Source organism: Erinaceus europaeus, chromosome X (assembly GCF_950295315.1).
Source record: "Erinaceus europaeus chromosome X, mEriEur2.1, whole genome shotgun sequence".
NCBI classification, from domain to species: Eukaryota; Metazoa; Chordata; class Mammalia; order Eulipotyphla; family Erinaceidae; genus Erinaceus; species Erinaceus europaeus.
In genome coordinates, this window is record NC_080185.1 from 88330095 (window position 1) to 88351149 (window position 21055).

The window sequence follows — 21055 nt, forward strand, 5'->3', positions numbered from 1 at the left end:
CACACACTATAATTTTTTTCTTTTTTTCTATTTTTTATTTTTATTTTATTTATTCATTCCTTTTTGTTGCCCTTGTTGTTTTATTGTTGTAGTTATTATTGATGTCGTTGTTGTGGGATAGGACAGAGAGAAATGGAGAGAGGAGGGGAAGACAGAGAGGGGGAGAGAAAGACAGACACCTGCAGACCTGCTTCACCGCCTGTGAAGGGACCTGCCTGCAGGTGGGGAGCCGGGGGCTCGAACCGGGATCCTGACGCCGATCCTTGAGCTTAGCGCCACCTGTGCTTAACCCGCTGCGCTACAGCCCGACTCCCACACTATAATTTTTTAACCTCAGAAACAAAAGAAGGACCCCCCCCAACATCTGCCCCTCCCCTCTCTTATCAGGCACCCCAGCAGGGGAGTATGAAGCCACGCCTCCTCCCTCTTACCTGAGCATATTTGCGCAGAAAATGATAGGAGGTAGGAATGCCAATATCAAAATTTAGCATCTTCAGCATGTTGGCTTCCATGGTGAGTAACTCTTTTTTTTGATAATGATCATCACAGATATACAGGCAGTCTTCCACAGAAATCGGATAAGGCTCCTAGAAGTACAAAGGGATGAAAGGCAAATAGCAAGAAGGGGCAAAGGAGACAAGCACACTTTTTGAAAGAAACCTTCAGGCTAGCTCTGAAAGCCAGCTTCTTGGTGAGAGGGAGAGAGAGAGAGGGAGAGAGGAGAGAGAAGAAGGAGGAGGAGGAGGAGAGGAGGAGGAGGAGAAGAGGGGGAGGAGGAGGAGGAGGAGGAGGAGGAGGAGGAGGAGGCAGAAGAGGAGGAGGAGGGAGAAAATGGGAGAGCTGCACAAAATTTAGCACCAGAGAACTGATAAGGGGCAAGGGGCTCTTGGGGTACTTTTTTGTTTGTTTGTTTGTTTGTTTTTTACCAGAGTACTATTAGTTCTGGCTTATGGTAATATTAGGGATCAAACCTGGGACCTTAGAGCATAATGCACAAGAGTTATTTTGCACAACCATTATGCTATTTCCCCTCCCTTTCAGGTCCTTTTTGTAAATTTTTTTTTGGTTAGGGAGAGAGAGACCAGAGCACTGCTCAGCTCTGGCTTATGGTGGTACCCTGGTTTGAACCTAGGGCTTTGGAGCCTCAGGCATGAATGTCTTTTTTATATAACTATTGTGCTATCTCCCCAGCCTGGAATGGATTCTTACATCTCTAAAACGGGCATATGTTGTTACAGAGTAGGAAGCAGTGAGCTCTCCTGATGAGGGAGGTCCAGGAATGGACAATTAAAGGTCTGATCTGAAAGATGGGTGGGGAGGAGTAACAGAAAAGGGGCCCTAGTGATGGAAAAGAAAGCTGTGGATTTGTGTCTCAGTCTGAGGAATGAGTAAGAATTTGGGGAGAGATATGGCTGGGGTACCAGACAGTGAAAGAAGGAGAACAGACACAGAAACTGCAGAAGCCAGGGATGGGGAACTTTTTTTTTTCTGACAATGGTCACTTGGTTATGTATAGCATCATGTTCAAGCCATACAAAAGCATCAACTTAAAAATTAGCACTTGGTGGTTGCTACATTTATCAGGGCCAACCAGACCAAATGGTTTTGTTTTGTGGCATGTACACAGCCCACAGGCCAGATGTTTCCAGACTAAGCAAAGACTATGGACTATGGAGGAGGCAAGATATGTCCTAGCAGTTACACTTGGGATGAACCAAGTCAGGCCAAAGATTAAAAGAACCCTAGTCTAGGTGCATCTCTTCATGATCTGTCTTCTGCAAATTAAACCCTGACTTTGGAGAGACGACTAAGAGGCAGAAAGACCCAGAGTCTTTTCTCTGCCTCTACCCATCTTCCTACCCTACCCAGTCTTCTAATACTATTCCTCCCCACTTTTTTTTTCCAGATAACAGGTTGGATCAGTCTTCTGGTTTTACATACAAGGAAACTGAACTCCAGATGGAAGAAGAGACTTGCTGAAGTTTACCCAACAACTTAATGGCAGGGCAAGGAACTCCACCTTTTTCCCCCTTAATAAGCCTTTTTTCATACTTCCCTTGAAAAGGCTTTCTGTACCTAACACACCTTCTCAAAAATCTAGTGGGGACTCTGTTCTCTGGTGAGCAGAATAAGAGTGTTCTGCATTCTGATATTTGCTAGAAAATCCCTCCCGATAAGTCAGAAACAGAAGGATGAATATGGGATGATCTCACTCATAAGCAGAAGTTGAAAAACAAGATCAGTAGAGAAAACATTAAGCAGAACTTGGACTGGGGTTGGTGTATTGCACCAAAGTAAAAGACTTTGGGGTGGAGAGGAGGGTTCAGGTAGAGGAGGGCCTAGTGGGGGTTAAAATATTATGTGGAAAACTGAGAAATGTTATGCATGTACAAACTATTGTATTTTACTGTCAACTGTAAACCGTTAATCCCCCAACAAAGACATTTTTAAAAGTTCCTCTTGCTCTCTCTCCTCTTTCCTCCTGCTCTGTGTTGCCCCGGGGGTTTCCCAAATGCTTTTTCAAACCTCCCCAGGCTCAGTCTGAGATATGGAATTCTTGCTCAACACAAAGTTAGGAGGGAAGGACCAAGGAAATAAAAGAAAGAGGATACCTTCTACACCTCAAAAACTATTTGATTCATACTCTCAGTGGGAGAGAAGTGATAGGAGGAAGAGGATAAAAGAACACTGAAGTCCAGCTCCACCAAGATGCACAGACAGAGGAGGAGAAAAGGAGGGGGCATTTGGGTGTTGTAATAGGGTCATGACTGGCTTGGGAGAGAAGAGAGGACTGGACATCACAGAAAGGGGCACAATTATGTACAAATGTAGATAGATGTAGACAAATGGTATTAGAGATGATAGTTAACCCATGTCTGCAACCTTGGGAGAACTATGGTGGTTTGCAGTGGAGGGAACTCTGGTGGTGGGAACGGCGTGGAATTATACCCCTGTTGACATGTAATTTTGTAAATCAATATTAAATCACCAATAAAAAGAGAAAAGAGAAAGGAGCATAGGAGCAAAAAAAAAAAAAAAAAAAAAACAGAGAGTGAGCACAGAAGGAAGTGGTACCAAATGGGAAATGATGAGGGAGAGAGAGATCAAGGACAGAGGAACAGAGCACACAGAAACAGGAGGTTTGAGACCAGAAGAGATAAGGGTAGAGAGAGTGAGAGAAAAAGGGAATAAGGAGGGAAAGGAAAGGAGGTGGGGACGAGGGCAGGAACAGGGATTGTAAGAAAAAGTTGAAAGGGGTGAACTGAGGAAACAAGTGAGCAAGAGAGGGAAGTGAAGAGAGAAACAGCACAGCATGACATCAGCAAGTGAGCACATTCAGGCTTTGGGGGTTGAGAGAAGGCAGGAGAGTGAGAAGACAGAAGGGAGGGCAGAAGTAGAGGGCAGAAATGAAGAAGGCAGAAAAGGGTGGAGAGAGTGAGAATGGAACTGAATCAGGGTACACTGAAGCCAGCATGAGAGAACAGGTAAAGAAGAAGGGGACAAGGAGGGAGGGAAACAGGTTTAAAGAAGGGATGGCATGACAGGTTAAGGAAAGAGATACAGGCTGAGGCAGGGAGGAAGAGACTGAGGGAGGGATGAGGAGAAGGGAAGCAGATAGCAAGTAAGGTGGGGAGTCAAGTGAAGGAGGGAGGGAGGGAGATTGGGAGGGCTGTAAAAGACCTATAGTTGAAAACACAGGAAAATAAACCAGATCAGGCACTTTAAAAGTTGCCTATCTCTTTGTTCCCAAACTTTATGGTTTTGCACAACTACTGAATCTAGAAGGGAACTATGAGTTTTATTTATTATTTTTAAGGTTTTTATTCTCTTTATTTATTTGATAGAGACAGCCAGAAATCAGGAAGAAGGGGAATACAGAGAGAGAGACATGGAGAGATACCTGTAGCACCACTTCATCACTCGTGACGTTTTCTTCCTGTAGTTGGGGACTGGGGAGTTTGAACCCAGATCTTTGCACGCTGCAACATGAGCACTCAACCAGGTATACTACCACCCGGCTCCTTAATTATTATTATTGTTATTGTTATTATTATTATTATTATTACTATATTTTTTCTTACTAGAGCTCTGCTCAACTCTGGCTTGTCATAGTACAGAGAATAGAGTCTGGGACTATGGAGTCTCAGGCACGAGAGTCTATTTGCATAATCATTATGCTATCTACCCCACAGAAAAATCAGAGTTTAACAAAGTGAATTAGTATCTAAGGGAGACGCATAAGCATGAGATATGAGATTGATTATTATTATAAAGAAAATGTCTGTACTTTTATTTTAATTTTATAGTCATTTAAGTTAATTCAGAAATGACTTGAATATTATACCTGGACTCGATACCAACCATCCACTCCTGACCATTTTCCCTTCAATGTCTCCAGCACCCAGACCTGGAAATGACTTCTTATACATGCAGTTCAACATTTCATGAGAAAATGGATGGAACTGGAGGTGATCATGCTTAGCAAAATAAGTAAAGAGATGAAAGACAAATCGAGAGATCTGATACACATGAACTTGAAAAAAAGGCAGCAGCAAGCAAATTGTTTCTAAGGCTTGAAAGAATGATGGTGGTTGTCTTTGGGAAGTGGGTGTGGTGTGGAACTATCCACTGTAATCTTGTCTTGTAACCCACCATTAACCACAAATAAAAAAAAATGAAATTAAAAAAAAATTCCACAAGAGAATGATGGAGTAAGTGATAGAAGAAAATAGTGAGGGTGGGAAAGAGAATTGTGGACCAGAAGGAAACTTTATAAATGAAGATACATTTAAATTAGGCAAATGCACAAGAATGTACATCAACAGAGAGGAAATGGAAGAGCTTTGTTGATGCCAGGAAACAAAGATGTTATCATTATTACCCAACTCAGGTTCCCTAAAGGAGAAGATAGAGTTGGAGATTGGTAGGAAACATAAATTTTAATTTATTTTTTTAAAAATTTTAAATTTTAAAAATAAATTTTAGGTCTATGCATGTAACTTAAGGAAACACATGCAAATTCATAAAAATACATTTATATGTGCACAGACAAACGTGTGCACATATATATATGCATCCATGTAGCATACACACATGTATGTCCACACAGCTAACTTGGAATAGAAACCTGATTGATTACATGTCTACAGGTTCTGTGGATCCAGACTCACCTCAAATTTTGCTGCAATCAGAAAAGCAGTGGAACCAAGGAGTTGCAACTCATCCTTCTTGCCTATTACCTTCATAAGATAGTGATCCAACAGCTTCACTGCCAAGTACAAGGACTCATGACTCATTTCAAAAGATATCTGGAGGAAAACACAAACAGTCCAAGAATCAGCTCCCTAACATGCAGCACTGAGGAAAGAAGTAGTTATCAGACTTGAATAGTTGAGATGTGGTGAATTGTGAGAATTACTCCAGCTAGTACAACCTACATCTTCTGTCTTAGAAGAACCTAGGATTAGCCCCCTCCCCTTCTCTGTTTGTATAGGTGACCAGTCTTACAAATGAGGAGCACTCTGTCTTTCTATGAGCACCTTGAATGAGCACATCCTCTCACGGATCTCCCAACCTTAGAGAGTCTGCTTTTCCCCATTTGCTGCAATCACATACAGTGAACGCCACAGAGAGATCAGGCTTGGCTCAGAAATACAGAAATTTCTTTACTGATAGTTTATTCATTTCTTTCTTTTTAGAATCTATGACCGGGAACAAGTACTGTATTGAGGAGAACTGACCAGCTGGGTTTGTTTCCCCAAGGTTAAAAGTTCATCAGGTATAATCTCAATAAAGAATTGAAAGAACACAATTTTTCAGGAATTTTAAACTTTATTCAAGTAAATTGAGAACATTCACATGTTAATCCAAGAGAGAGAAAAAAAAAGTGAGAGAGAGATATGAGTAAGGGGGCACCTCTCTTTCTCACTTTTTTTTCTCTCTATCTCCCCCTTCCCTCTCAATTTATCTCTGTTTCTAGCCAATAAAACAAAATAAAATGGTTTTTAAAATGTGTCCCAGAGTAGTGGAATTTCACATGTGCAAGGTTTTGGACCTGCAAAAACAAACAAAATGGTATGAAACAGAAGAGTACACAGAAGGTGGAGGGAATAGATAAATGCCAGGAGAAAGTAATTAAACAATGGTTAGCACAATGCTCTTAGACTCTGACAAGTTCAACAGAAAAAATAGCCTACAAACTATGTAATAATAATTATTAAAATTAATTGATGTGATAATCTTTGAACCTAATAGAAAATACACATTTCCTCAAAGATCAGTGAAAATTTTATTTATTTTATCTGAAGCCATAAAGAAAATCTCATTAAGAAAAGAAGAAATTATCACTGAGGTCACATTAGACTAGTCTAAAAATTGGCAATAAAAACAAAGTAAACAGAAGCAAAGCATCTAAAATGGTAATTAGTCTTGTTTTGTTTAAGCAACAACAAAACAAGGTCAAATTGGAAATACAAATTACAAGTAAAGCTTGAAAAAATTAAGTCCTGTTGTGATGCATTATACTGGCCAACCATAGGAAGCTGGACATAGCACTCGGCTGACATCAGCCTGATGACAGAGCGTACTACATTCTGAGTAAACACACAACGGATTGTGGGTGAACCTAACAGACTTAAAAGTACAGGCAGCCAGAAGTCAAGTCCTTTTGGCCCTTGCTTCTTCTCTTGATCAGATGCATCTTAGTGGTGGGTGTTCAAGGTGCCTGCCATGGCTGCCTCTCCTGGGAACTGAACATGCATGACTCAGTTAGTTGGTAAACTCTAAGACTCCTCTATGGTCATATAAGTAACCTACACCTCTGCTGATAATTGTTTATCTTGTGGGGCTGAACTTTTGATAACTAATTCATGGGCTTATGAGACTAGTTTATTTATCTCTGCCTGTAATTTCTTATTTTGTATATTGGGTTATATTATTGGTTGGGTATTTTGAAATATACAACCCATAATACTGTGCCACCAAAATAAAGCTTTTATTGTCTAAACCCACTCCCAGCCACCCCACAGCCAAGTCCATTATGCACTGCAGCCAAAGTCCCTTTTAATTTTAATTATAACACTATCTTTCAAAAATAATGGGCTATCATTAGAACTATTACTAAGATTTCTTAGTAACAGGGCAATGGTAGAAGTCACAAGCAAACTATGACCCCCACCCAAAAATATATCAAGAACAACATATCACAGCAAAACCTCAACAGTAGAGAGTCAGCTTTGCCTGAAAGACACACACATATCCATCTAGAGGTAGGTGAAAAAATTATAGGCAGAGGAACTAAAAATAAGCAGAGATAGTGGCACAGCTTGTCAGCTGCCATTATTTCTAAAAGAGCAAGGCTGGTGAGGATAGAAGGACTGAAAGCTTTTAAGTACTGACCCATAAAGAACTTTGGGGTGGGGGCGCAGGATAATAAAATGCCCACAAAGATTCAAGTCTGGGAAAGAAAAAGAAATCATCTGATAATGGGCGACTGAGCCCAATAGGGCCGTTCTGGTCAACTACTCACTCCCCTGAGAGAAAAACAAGTGGGTTTGAGAACAGTCTCAGGCAGAAGTTAATGGTTGCTGCATTAATAACACTGAGTATTTGCAAAAGTTGAAGCACAGCATGGACTCTGCTCAGCATAAAGCTGTCCCATTGGGCTGTGTAAAACCCACTCCTCTTCTGGTATTACCAAGAGCCATTACAATTTACTCTTTTCTCCACTGTCCTCCCTGCTCATAAAAGAAGAACTCTAGCCCTACAACATCACCAGTATATAAACAACAGAAGCTAATATAGATGCAGGAACAAAGAAAAGCAACAAGTGATCTATGATTAAAATGACAGAATTCCTCAAATAAAATGAAATCAAAAGAAAAAATCATAAAGACACCAAACTGGAAGACTCACCAGAGAAGGAATTTAGAAGATTTATCATAGTAACATTTAAAGTAACTAGAAATTCTCCACTTAACACAGAAAAACAAGTTCAAGGAATCAGATTGTGGTTTACCTGGTAGGGTACACACATTGCTATGTATGAGGACCCATGTTCAAAATTTGGTGTTTGTGTTCAACAAATCTTGCTATTATTATTTGTATCTGTTACATAAACCTTTCTCAATATAGTAAAGGCCATATAGTCACAAACCAGTGGCTAATAACATACTCAGTGATGAATAACATAAAACTTATTTTTACAAAGATATAGAATAAGTTCAAAATGTCTTGTCACTACTGTCAAACACAGTCCTGGAAGTCCTAGCCAGAGCAGTCTGGCAAGAAAAAGATATGAAATATATCCAAATTGGAAGGGAAGAAGTTAAACTTTCGTTATATGGAAGTAGAATGATAATAAAGAGAGAGAAGCGTGAAGATGCAAATGTCTCTCCTTCAGCTGTCACCAAAGAGCCAGACAGCTGTGGAATCTCATCAGAGATCTAACTTTGAAATAACTGATAAGCTATTGTGAGCAACGAAGAATGCTCAAAAACTGTGTGGTAATGATAGATGGAAATACTAAGTGCCCCAGAGACCTTGGGTCCATTACACATGCCACTGTGGAGGAGCTGGATGCTGCCACAAATGCAGGAGTTCATGTGGTGTACAAAACAAGAGGACTCTCTAGAGAAGATTCTACAAGACCCATTGCCTCATTGACTGTGAAAAAGATTTTTGTTGATGACATTAGAGAAAATACTAAAGAACACTATTTTAAGAGATTATTTTGGGACCAGGCAAAGACACATTCCATTGAGTGCATGCATTACTATGCACAAGGACCTGGGTTCGAACCTCCACAACTGTAAAGTAAGAAATCCCTATTTAACCTAGTATTTCATCCAAACAAGGGCACTGAAATGGTTCTGGAAACTTCAGTGGTGGCTGTGATGGTGGTTTGGTGGCAATGACAATGACAACTGTGGTCATGAAGGAAATTTTTGTGTGTCATGTGGCTTTGGTAGCAGCTGAACTTGTGGTGGATATGTTGGTATTGGGGCTGATTCTAAATGATTTGGCAACAATGGAAGTAATTTTGGAGGTAGTGGAAGCTACAATGATTTCAGTAATTACAACAATGAATCCTCAAATTTAGAATCCATAAAAGGAGGGAACTTTGAAGGCTGGGCCACTATGGTGGTAGAGACTGATACTTTGCCTAACCACAACACCACAGTGGCTATGGTGGCTCCAGCAGCAGCAGAAGCTATGGCAGTGGCAAAAGGTTTTAACTACTAAGAAATAAAACTTAGCAAGAGAGGAGAGCCAGAGAAGTGACAGGAAAGTAACAGTTACAACACATTTGTGAACTCACCCATGCACAGTGGTGGTAGGGCCTAGTTGCTACAAAGAAGACATGCTTTAGACAGTATTTTTGTGTATGGTAAAAAGACACTTTGGACTACTGTATTCAGGGCTGCTTGAATAACACACTAGTTTAGTTTCTTTTTTATGTAAAGCATTCCAGCAAAGAGCTTTAATGTAGATTCTTTAATAATTTTTTTGTTTCATTTAATTTGATAGGACAGAGAGAAATTGAGAGAGGGAGGGGAGATAGGATTAAAAAAAAAAAAAAACACTTGCAGTCCTGCTTTACCATTCATGAAGCTTTCCCCTACAGATGGAGACAGTTTTGAAACTGGATCTTTGCACATGGTAATGTGTGTTCTAACAGTTGTGCTACCACCTGGTCCTAATGGAGGCTTTTTTTTCACTCGTGTTATTGATTGATAAATATAGTAGTCTGATCATGACACTGAACAAATGTGTCATTAAAAGAAAAAGCTCTAAAGACTGTCCCAAAACTGAACAGTAAAGTTGCAAGATATAAAGCAATACAAATAAATTTGATGCATCTCCACATCTATCTATCTATCCAGTGGTATCAAGGAGCCAATTCCATTTATATGTGCAACAAAAGATAAAATATCTTTGTGTATATCTAAGAAAGTAAAAGACATGTATAATGAAACCTATAAGGCACAGTTAAAAGAAATAAAATACAAATAATGGAAGAATGTTTTGTGATAATGGACAGAAAGAATAAATATTATTAAATTGACCATCTTACTTAAAGCAATGTATAGATTTGGTACAATCTCTATGAAAATCCCATGGGATTTTCTTCAAGAAAACAGAACAAATTTAACATTTTTCTGGCACCAACAAAGGCTATAAATAGTCACAGCAATTTGGAGAAGGAAAAAAAAGTATGCCTCCTAAAGAACTATATAATAAAGCAGCAGTAATTAAAATAAGGTAGTACTAGAATAAAAACAGACACCCAAGCTAATGGATAAAGAGCCCAGAAACAAACCCACATAGATAAATTCAAATCATATAAAACAAAGGAGTCAAAACTATATAGTGAGGGGAAAAAGCCTCTTCAACAAATTGGGAAAAATTAATGACCACACATTAAAAAAACATTGATGAGGTCTGCATTTAACAATATTTATACACCTTTCCCATATTTGGGAGCTACTCTCTTCCCTGATTTCTAGCCCTTTTTCCAGCCATGACATCATCTCCCTCTCCATCTCCCCTACCCTCTCAATTTCTGACTGTCTCTATCCAATAAAGACTATATATATGATGGTCCAAGAAGTAGCTCACTCAGTAGAGTGTGTCTTACAATGTGCAAGGACCAAGATTCAAGCCCCTGGTCCCTATCTGCAGGGGTAAGCTTGATAAGTGGTGAAGCAGTGTTGCAGGTGTATCTTTTCTTTCTCCTACTCTCTCTTCCCCTCCCTTTTCAATTTATCTCTCTCTCTATATATATATATATATATATATATATATATATATATACAAATAAATATTATTAAATCTACATGAATGAATGTTTATAGCAGTTCTTTTCATAACATTAAAACTCGGAAGCAAATTGAATGACCTTCAGTGTTGACCAGTTAAAATGATTAAGCATCGTATCGTGGAATATCACTCAGCAAGGAAAAGTAATAAATAGTTTGCACGCATGTGGAGGGAGTTGTGTTTACAAGCCAATCTCAAAAAGCTAGATACTATGTGATTTTATTTATATGAAGTTCTATGAATAAATAAGAGAATAATTAAGGAGTTTCCAAGAACAGGAGCAGGAGGCGATGGAGCTGACAGAGTCACAGAAAGGATAACATAATGAGTCCTTATGACAATGGAATGGCTCTGTATCTAATTGTGAAAGTGGTACTTAAAAGAGTTACATGTGTGATACAATGATACAGACTAGACTCATGAGCATAAGTAAGTCTGTTGAGCTTAGTGTGACCTGATTACTACAGTTACACAAAATGTTACCATTGGGAGAAACTAGATGAAGTATACACAACTCTCTGTAATGGAATTGGCAACATTCTGTGAGTCTGTTTTTAAAACTGAGTATTAAAATGCTATTGACTGTACAAAAATCTGTTTTAATAAGTATATAAATCTACAAAAGTAAAGTTACAAAAATACTATGTGTAATATTTCTTTTTTTATTTTTATTATCTTTTATTGGTTAGGGACAGCCAGAAATTGAGAGTGAAGAGAGAGTTAGAGAGGGAGAGAAACAGAGAGACACCTCCAGCCCTGCTTCACCACTCATGAAGCTTTTCCCCTGCAGGTGGAGACCGGGGCTTCAAACCCAGTTCCCTGTGTGTAGTAATGTGTCCACTTAACCAGGTGTACCACCACATGGTCCCTATGCAATATCTCTAAAACTGTGATTTTTTTTATTTATTCCCTTTTGTTGCCCTTGTTGTTTTATTGTTGTAGTTATTGTTGTAGTTATTGTTGTCGTTGTTGTTGTCGTTGTTGTTGGATAGGACAGAGAGAAATGAAGAGAGGAGGGGAAGACAGGGAGGGGGAGAGAAAGACAGACACCTGCAGACCTGCTTCACCGCCTGTGAAGCGACTCTTCTGCAGGTGGGGAGCCGGGGGCTCAAACCGGGATCCTTCTGCCGGTCCTTGCGCTTTGTGCCACGTGCGCTTAACCCGCTGCGCTACCGCCCGACTCCCTAAAACTGTGATTTTTTAAAAGATTAAAAGTTACTACTTGTGATGTTTTATAAAAAATATGTTTCGCCTAGAGAGACATCTCACTAGATAAGGTGGGTGTATGATCATATGCATCATATTGGGAGTGCCATAGCACCAAAGGAAGCTCCACACCCCCTTCCCCAGCACCCGTCCATTTAAATGGAAAACATCTTAATCAGGTGGTGGCTCACCAAGCTAAGCACACATAGGACTAAGTGCAAAGATTCAGGTTTGAGTTACTGGTGCCCCACCTGTGGGGGGGGCATGATTCACAAGTGTCTATCTTACTCTCCCCCTCAATATCTCCCTCTCCTCTCTCAATGTCCATCTATCCTATCCAAAAAAAAAAAAAAAAAAGTCGGCACAGGAGAAGTAAAATAATGGGTATATGATTCACTACCTCCACAAACTAAAATAAAGAAATGTGTGCTTAGAAGACACCTCACAGGGAGTCAGGCGGTAGCGCAGTGGGTTAAAGAGCAGTTGGCTCAAAGCACAAGGACCGGCTTAGGGATCCCGGTTCGAACCCCTGGCTCCCCATCTGCAGGGGAGTCGCTTCACAGGTGGTGAAGCAGGTCTGCAGGTGTCTGTCTTTCTCTCCCCCTCTCTGTCTTCCCCTCCTCTCTCCATTTCTCTCTGCCGTATCCAACAATGATGACCTCACTAACAACAATAATATCCACAACAACAAAAAAAACAAGGGCAACAAAAGAGAGTAAATAAATATAAATTTTTTAAAATTTTTTTTAAATAAATAAATATTTTTTTAAAAAAGAAGACACCTCACAATTCTAGAATTCTAGTTTCAAAATGTTTGCTATAGGACCTGGGCATCTCTAGTTCTGTGATTCGTGCACCTCTACTAAAAAACTGGGGGATATTTATGTATGAATAGTACCTATGCTTACAGGTTGTGGGATTACAGGGAATTTGATTTTTTTTTTTACATTTTTTTCTTTCTTTATTGGGGAATTAATGTTTTACATTCTACAGTAAATACGATAGTTTGTACATGCATAACATTCCCCAGTTTTCATATAACAATACAACCCCCTTCAGGCCCTCTGTCATCCTTTTTTGACTTGTATTCTCTCCCACCCACCCGAGTCTTTTACTTTGGTGCAATATACCAGGAATTTGTTTTGTTTTGTTTTTTTAGTTTCCTGTATTCAATGTGAATTTATGCAATAAAATAACATGAAAAAGTTTTCAAATAGTCCGTTCATCATTCCAACCAGTGAAGAAATTTTATTTTCTTTTCCTATTCCCAGTATCATCTCATATATAAATCAAGTAGATTTTTCTCTGTTCCCACCTACAACACTAATAAAAATATTGTTGATCAGGAGTTGGTGAAAAAGTTCATTTGGGGAGTGTGCTACTTTGCCATGTGCATGACCCAGGTTCGAGCCTGGCACTCGACATCAAAGGAAGCTCCAGTACTGTGGTGTATTTATTCTACCTATCAGTCTAGAGAAAGAAAGAAAGGAGAAAGGAAGGTAGAAAGAAAGAAAGAGAGAGAGAAAGAAAGAAAGCGGGAGGAAGGAGGGAAGAAAGAGGAATAGACAAAGAAAACTTCTACACCCAGCCTTCATTCCCCATAAGGAAAGAAGCATCAGTAATATGGTCTCTCTCTCTCTCTCTCTCTCTCTCTCTCTCTCTCTCTCTCTCTCTCCCTCCCTCCCTCCCTCCTTCCCTCTCTTCCTCCTCCTCTCTTTGCCACTATATAAAACAAAATTGTTGATCAAAGTCCACTGACAGTCCATTAGAAGTCTCTTACTAGCTCGATAATTTTTCAAAACCTTCATTATCAAGTTTACTTATGTAAGTGCTTATTTAAGTGATCTGATAACAGATCACTATCTGAAATCATTTACTCAACTCAAATTGTATTAAAGACCTGAATGTTAAACTTAAAAACTTATAATACATTGAAGAAAATTTAGGCAAACATTCAATGATATCGGCTTCAGAGATATATTTGAAATAGGATAAATGAGTACAAAAATACACAAATGGGATCAAATCAAACTAAAAAGCTCCTAAACAGCAAAAATAAAATCATCATCAAATCAAAGAGATGTACTGCCCAATGGGAGGAAAAGTTCATACAACATACGTTTGACCAAAGGTTAATATCCACGATATACAACAAACTCACAAAATTTAACAATAACAAAATCTCATAACAATGAGGAGAAATGGGAGTCGGGTGGTATCGCAGCGGGCTAAGTGCACATGGCACAAAGCACAAGGACTGGCGTAAGGATCCCGGTTCGAGCCCCCGGCTCCCCACCTGTAGGGGAATCGATTCACAAGCAGTGAAGCAGGTCTGCAGGTGTCTATCTTTCTCTCCCCCTCTCTGTCTTCCCCTCCTCTCTCCATTTCTCTCTGCCCTATCCAAAAACAACAACATCAATAACAACAATAATAACCACAACAATGATAAAAAGGGCAACAAAAAAGGAAAATAAATAAATTAAATAAATATTTTTTAAATGGGGAGAAGTGAAAAGATGCTTCACCAAAGATGGCCAACAGGTACACAAGAAAAATGTTCTTCATCATTTAATATCAGGGACATACAAATCAAGAAAATGCTAAGATGCCATCTCACAGTTTCATACATCATAGGAATAATGGACATTAACAAAAGCCAAAAATAACACCTGCTGGTGAGTATGTGGAGAAAAGGGGGTGATTTTTTAATTTCATTTTTAATAGTGATTTAATATTGGTTTACAAAATTACAATATAATAGTGGTACAATTCCACACCATTCCCACCACCAGAATTCTGTGTCAATGGGCATGCTTTTATACTATTGGTGAGAATATAAATGGTCTCAGCCTCTATGGAAAGCAGTATTGTGTTGTCTTAAACTTTTAAAAAATAGGGGCAGGGGTAGATAGCATAATTGTTATGCAAAGAGACTCTGATGCCTTCAGTGTCCCAGGTTCAATCCCCAGCACCACCATAAGCCAGAGCTGAGCAGTGCTCTGGTGAAAAAAAAATGTAAAAAATAAGTCTGCTATATAATCCACTAATTCTTCTCCTACGTAACTATCTGAAGAGTACTAATCTATAAAGATATATACATATCCATGTTTGGTGTTATATACAATAACCAAGTCTTCAACTGGAATACTACTCAGCTATAAGAAAAGTTGAACTCTTGCCTGTTGTTAGAATATGAGTGGGACTGTAGGTGATGATACCAAACAAGATAAGCCAGAAGAGAAAGACAAATGCCAGATGAGCTCACTCATATGTGAGACCTAAAGAATAAAGCAAGGTAACAGGGTAAAACATAGATAAGCACTTAAGTCTATACCTGCAGATCTGAGGTTACTAAGGAAGAAAGGTGTTTAAAGGGAGAATGGGGACTAGTGTCTGACAGTGGAGGGAGGACTGGCACTTTGGTGGTGGGCAGGGAACACTGACAATTATGCTGAGCAAGTGTGAAAAGGAAGCAAAAAATAGTCTTGTAAAACAATATTTCCTCAATTTTACAAAAGCAGCAAACCCTTGAGGGACTTGTTGAAAAAAATCATCCAGATGCCAAAGTAAGAACCAGAGTAAAAGGAGCCAGGCTGACTCAGGGGGAAGTCAGTCATAAAGGGGGAGCCTATAGTGTGTAGTGCTGTGCTAGAAATTCTGGAAAACTCCATCTCTTGGACATTTGATAAAATAATGACACTTTTTTCCCCCTTCTTCTTTGGTGGAACCAGGGCTTTAATCATGTTCAATGTGAACATTTCAGGACACTTTTTTGTTTGTTTCCAGAGGGAGAGGGGGTGGGGAGGAAGGAAAGGAGGGAATGAGGGTGGTGGGTGGTGATGAGCCTGCTTAAGCAGTCACATTACAATGTGCAAAGACCTGGGTTTGAGCCCCTAGTCCCCACCTACAGAAGGAAAGCTTCAGGAGTGGTGAAGCAGGGCTACAGGTGTCTCTCTGTCTCTCTCCATCTCTCTCCCCTCTCAATTTCTCTCTGTCTCTATCCAATAAATAAATAAAGATAAAGAACAAATAAAGAGGAGAGAGAACTGCAGCACTTAAACTTCCTCAAAAAAAAAAAAAAAAAAAACTTCCTCCAGTGCCACAGCACCTCCCTTGTGATGTGGGATCGCAAAGCTGGGTCACACACATAGCAATGTAGGTAGAGTGAGTTACCTCCCCATCCCAGAGATATATTTCTCTACACAAACTCTTTAATTGCTATTTGAAAACCCTGCAGTCTGCATATATTTGTTTTGTATCATGGTAATAAATGTTAGCCAGAAATCAGTCATTGGCTTTTCCAGGTAAAATATTACAGTAGCCATGCAGGTTGCAAGGTACAGTTTTCCAGATAACATATAATAGGTCTATATTTATCAGTATATTTGATTTTATTATTTACATTTATCAGGTGATTTTTTTTAAATGTACCTATCTAGTATCCACTATGTGTTGATACTAGGTCTATTTGTTGGTCTCTTTTCCACTTAGGTACACCTATGCATTACTTAATTCTTTGGTATGTGGAACTAATAGAAACAATGGGAGAGATACAGGTATCAAACCTGGAAAAACCCTTTCATGAATGAAAAATAGCATGGCTCTATAGTTTTTCTAAGATACTTGCTTACATATTTCTCTTTGAGCGCCTAGGCAAAGTTCCCTTTGCAGAATATAGTCCAGGCCCTGCCCAACTCTCCGAAGGGAAGCTGAGTTAACCTACTCTGCCACCTGAGGAAGACTGATCCTGAAATGAGTGCAGTCTAGAATAGTCCCAGCTGTAACCATGGACTGTGAGCTTAGACTGACAGGGACTCAGAGGTTGCACAGCTTCCTGTGCTAAATATGAATAGATATGGGCCCTGGGTCAGATCGACATAGTAAATAGCTATTTGAATTTATAGGTTTTCTTCAAGTTTAGGAGCTACTCTCTGCCCTGATGTAGTTTTCTAGTCCTCTGATCAACTCTGATACCATTTTCGCAGAGAAGACTTTTAGCCCACCTACAGGTTAGCTATCAAGCTCCAATAAAAATTACCACAGCATAGGCCCCTAGGAACATACTTCCTAGCTTCTATCCACCCTAAAATCCCTATTCACACCTGCCCTATTTGTACTTTATGGTTCGTGTGAATTAAACATTTTGTCCTGCTTTATATCTTACTTCATTTCACACATCAAGTAGTGGATATTACTATGATTTCATCCTTCATTCCCTGGGTAGATGACATCACCAGTGTATCCCGGAACCTCAACTCTCCAGAGCCCTGCACCACTAGGAAAGACAGAAATAGGCTGGAGGTATATATCAACCTGTCGTCTCCCATGTCCAGTGGAGAAACAATGACAGAAGCCAAAAGAATTTTGTTCCATAATCCCAGAGGGATAACTGTTAGGGGAAAATGACCAGAAGCCTCTGAACTTTAATTCCATCAGGACCCAGAGAGAGAAGAGGGGGAAAAAAAATAATCTGCTTGTGAAAGCTGATAAATTAAACAACTATTACCTTGACATTAATAAAAGTAGATTTATCTATAAATTAAAAAATAAAAGAATGTGACCCAGTTCAATCTATAGCAAAACCTCTTTATTCTGATGTTGCATCTAAAATAACACTGATACATTCAAGAGGGTTGGTACTAGAAGGGGCTAGTGAGATAGCACAATGGTGAATACAGGACTCGCATCATGAGGTCCCAAGTTGCTTTATAACATTGCATATGCCAGAGCTGAGGCACTCTAGATTTTAAAAAATAAAATAAAATAAAATAAAAATAAATATAATAAAATAAAAATAAATGCCCTTTAAAATGTATATTTATTTGATAGAGACAGCCAGAAATTGATAGGGAAGGGGGTGACAGAAAGGGGGAGAGAGAGAGAGAGAGACCTGCAGTACTACTTTACCAGTTTTGAAGCTTTCCCCCTGCAGATAGGAACCAGGGGCTCGAACCCAGGTCCTTGTGCACTGTAATGTGTACACTTAACCTGGCCCCAATGACTTTTTTGAAAAGAAAAATTATAGACAAAAAAAATTCAGTGCAAAGAAAAGGAAATTTGGTCTTACATTCCCTTTATTTTTATGGGTTATCCCAGTGGCTTAACTGGCATTTAAATTACGTAATACACACAGCGGATTCAGAATATTTTGTGCAACATGTTCAATTACATGGCATTTGGGACATTAACCATACGGTTTGTCCACCATTTGATTTCAAAAGGACATGACCCATATGCTTATGTAACATATGTAGTACTTTTGGTTTTTTACACTAGGACTATTACTGGGACTCGGTGCCTGCAAGATGAATCTACCAGTCCCAGAGGGCTCCCCACCCCTACTCCCCCACGAAAGGGAAAATGGGAAGACAGAAAGAGAGGCATCTGCATCACTGCTTCATTGCTTCCCCCACTTTCACCACAAGTGGGGACCAGGGGCTTAAACCTGGCCCTTGTGCGCCACCACCCAGCCCACTTACCACTTTTGAAACCAACACTTTTTCCCCATAAATGTTGGTGATGCCTTCTTTTCTTTCCTTCTTTCTTTTCTTTGGAAATTATATAGTAGTAAGACTTTCAGGAGCATAAGTAGTAACTTACGTTTCCTTGCAAACTCCATAGTAATCCATCTAATTCCGATCACTTAACAAACATTTCTTGATACTATATGACAGGAACTATTCTGAGCTATACTTTCTGAGTATACAGTGACATGCAAGTATTCATAGCTATATTCCATCATTATCTAAATATGAACAAACCAGGGCTGGTGCCACAAATTCCTTTCTATCACCTACCCCACCCACAGTTGAAAGATTATGTCAGTGACCGTTAGCCAAATCATTAGATATACGTTTTCAAAAAATTTTATCGTGATATTATGACACCATCATTGCCTTTTCTAGAAATAACCTCTCCTTCTGCGTTCTCATAGTATGGCATTAATGGTATTCGCAGAACATTTAGAATGTTCTACTTTGTACTTATTGTCTATTTGCATACTTTATCTTTCCTCCAGTAGATTTTTTTATCTTGTCTGGCACCCGAAAATGCTGAATGAATAATAAAGAGAACAGCAGCTTCTCAAAGGCAATAACTGCTAGGCTTACCTGCACCTCCACCAGCCAATCAATAAGGAGTGACCTCATGTGAGCATTAATTTCAGTCTGCCAATTCATGTAACTTTTAACCATGAACTTGTGCTGGGGCAATAAGAAAGAAATGTTAATATTTAAGACATTATAACTTGGCAACATATTTACAATTAATAGCTCATGAAAAGTTGTGACTTATCATAGTTAATTTCCTCATAGATCTAATTCGTTTTCTTCATTTGGTATCAGGGACCAATAAAAGTCTCCTTAAGTTCCAGTAATCCTTGGGAAATGAATCCAAATACTATGAGTGTCAGGGTCACAACTGAGGAGTCCAGGAGGAAATGGAATGATGACAGAATAACATGTATGGCTATACATGAATACCAAACTTGCTCATTGTTTTTGTTTTTTTTTTAACAATCCAATTCAAAGTATGGCTGAGGAGCCAGCATAAAGATCACACAAATAGACTTTCATATCTGAGGCACCAAAGGTCTTCAATTCAATCCTCAGTACCACCATGGGTAAGCTAGAGCTAAGCAGTGCTTTGGGGGGGTGGGGAGACCAAAGCACAATACTGTGTGAAGTAGTGCTAAATACAGTAGTGCCTTTCAAACTTTAGCATGCATATGTACTATTTAAGGCTCTCTAAGTTGCACATTTTAATTCAGGAAGTCTGGTTTGGTGTATTATCTCTGCCATCCAACAAGACACTAAGGTAAATCAATACTGATAAGTTAATATTCATATATTTATGTATTTTATATAGAGACTAAGAGGGAGAGGGAGAGAGACCAAGACCGAGACCACAACATTGAAGCCTCCTCCAGTATGATGAGGGCTGGGCTTGAACCTGAGTCATACACATGGCAATGTAGTACACAATTCAAGTGAGCTATTTAACCAGCCCTCCATATATTTATTATAGCCAAGTTATCAGTTACTTCCTGAACAATATACTAGAAAAATAAAAGTGTGGGCTTTGGAGTCAGCCTCTATAGAGAAGACAAGATATCCATTGTCATTGTCATGCATGACCTACAAATATTCTAGTTGCTAGATAATCTTGGTTCTGTATGTTTTACTGAGAAAGAAAGAATACTGAAGCTTAGCACATACACATAAAGTGAGTCCCTTCATTCCATTGTCATATGCTAAGGTTTTTTAAGTCTCATATATTCTGCACCCTAACAGAGGACTTCCATAGAAGAGAACAGCAGATTTCAAAAGAGAACGGAAATTTTACCAGACTGTAACTGAAAAGGCTATGTCTGATTACTTGCATCATTCTCTCTCTCTCTCTCTCTCTCTCTCTCTCAATCTAAGACCGTCTCCTCAGAAATAAGAAGTGCAGACTTATAGCCTACAAGGTAAGCAAATCACATTCCAGCTCTACCACATAATAGCTATGAGATTCTGAACAGTTTCTCCCATTTATAGATGGGAGATAATAATATCCCAATAACATCGTGAGGTTATCAGGATAATGAAAAAGATAATGTATAATTTCCCTTGGCACAATATCTCAGAGTAAGTTAATAGTAGATGGCAGTTGTTGCTATTATTATTTTCTTCATCATTATTACTCCTTTCAACTTTCTTTGGAAGGGTAGAGAGAGGAGGAAATGAGCATGAGAAGTCATTGCAAACCCCCCAGCCCCACCCCCACCTCCATGAGTCACCTACACACCTCTCTCTCCTTCATGTACATGAAGATATCCTTGGTATATACTGAGTCGTAAAATGAATCATCATATTCATTATCATCAGCAGCCTTCAGTGAAGTTATCCGCTAGGAAATTACCAAAAGAGACATCTCAGAAGGACAAAGATTCTAAGAGAGCTTAGCACATATGCATAAAGGGTGATGCTTTCCTTCCCACTGTCATCAATTGTTAAGGTTTCTCAACCTTCATTCATCCTGAGTCATA

At 39.2% G+C, this 21055-nt stretch overlaps 1 protein-coding gene across 1 annotated transcript in view; it reads right to left on the minus strand.

Annotated features, from left to right (window-relative positions):
- CCNB3 (cyclin B3) overlaps window positions 1–21055 on the minus strand; it is a 43602-nt gene that overhangs the window by 9203 nt on the left and 13344 nt on the right. Inside the window, exons 3-6 of the mRNA XM_060183589.1 lie at window positions 20815–20916; window positions 19137–19229; window positions 5172–5309; window positions 432–587 (exon numbers count right to left, since the gene is read on the minus strand). Coding sequence (XP_060039572.1) covers window positions 432–587; window positions 5172–5309; window positions 19137–19229; window positions 20815–20916 — 489 coding nt within the window. The remainder of the gene's footprint in view (window positions 1–431; window positions 588–5171; window positions 5310–19136; window positions 19230–20814; window positions 20917–21055) is intronic.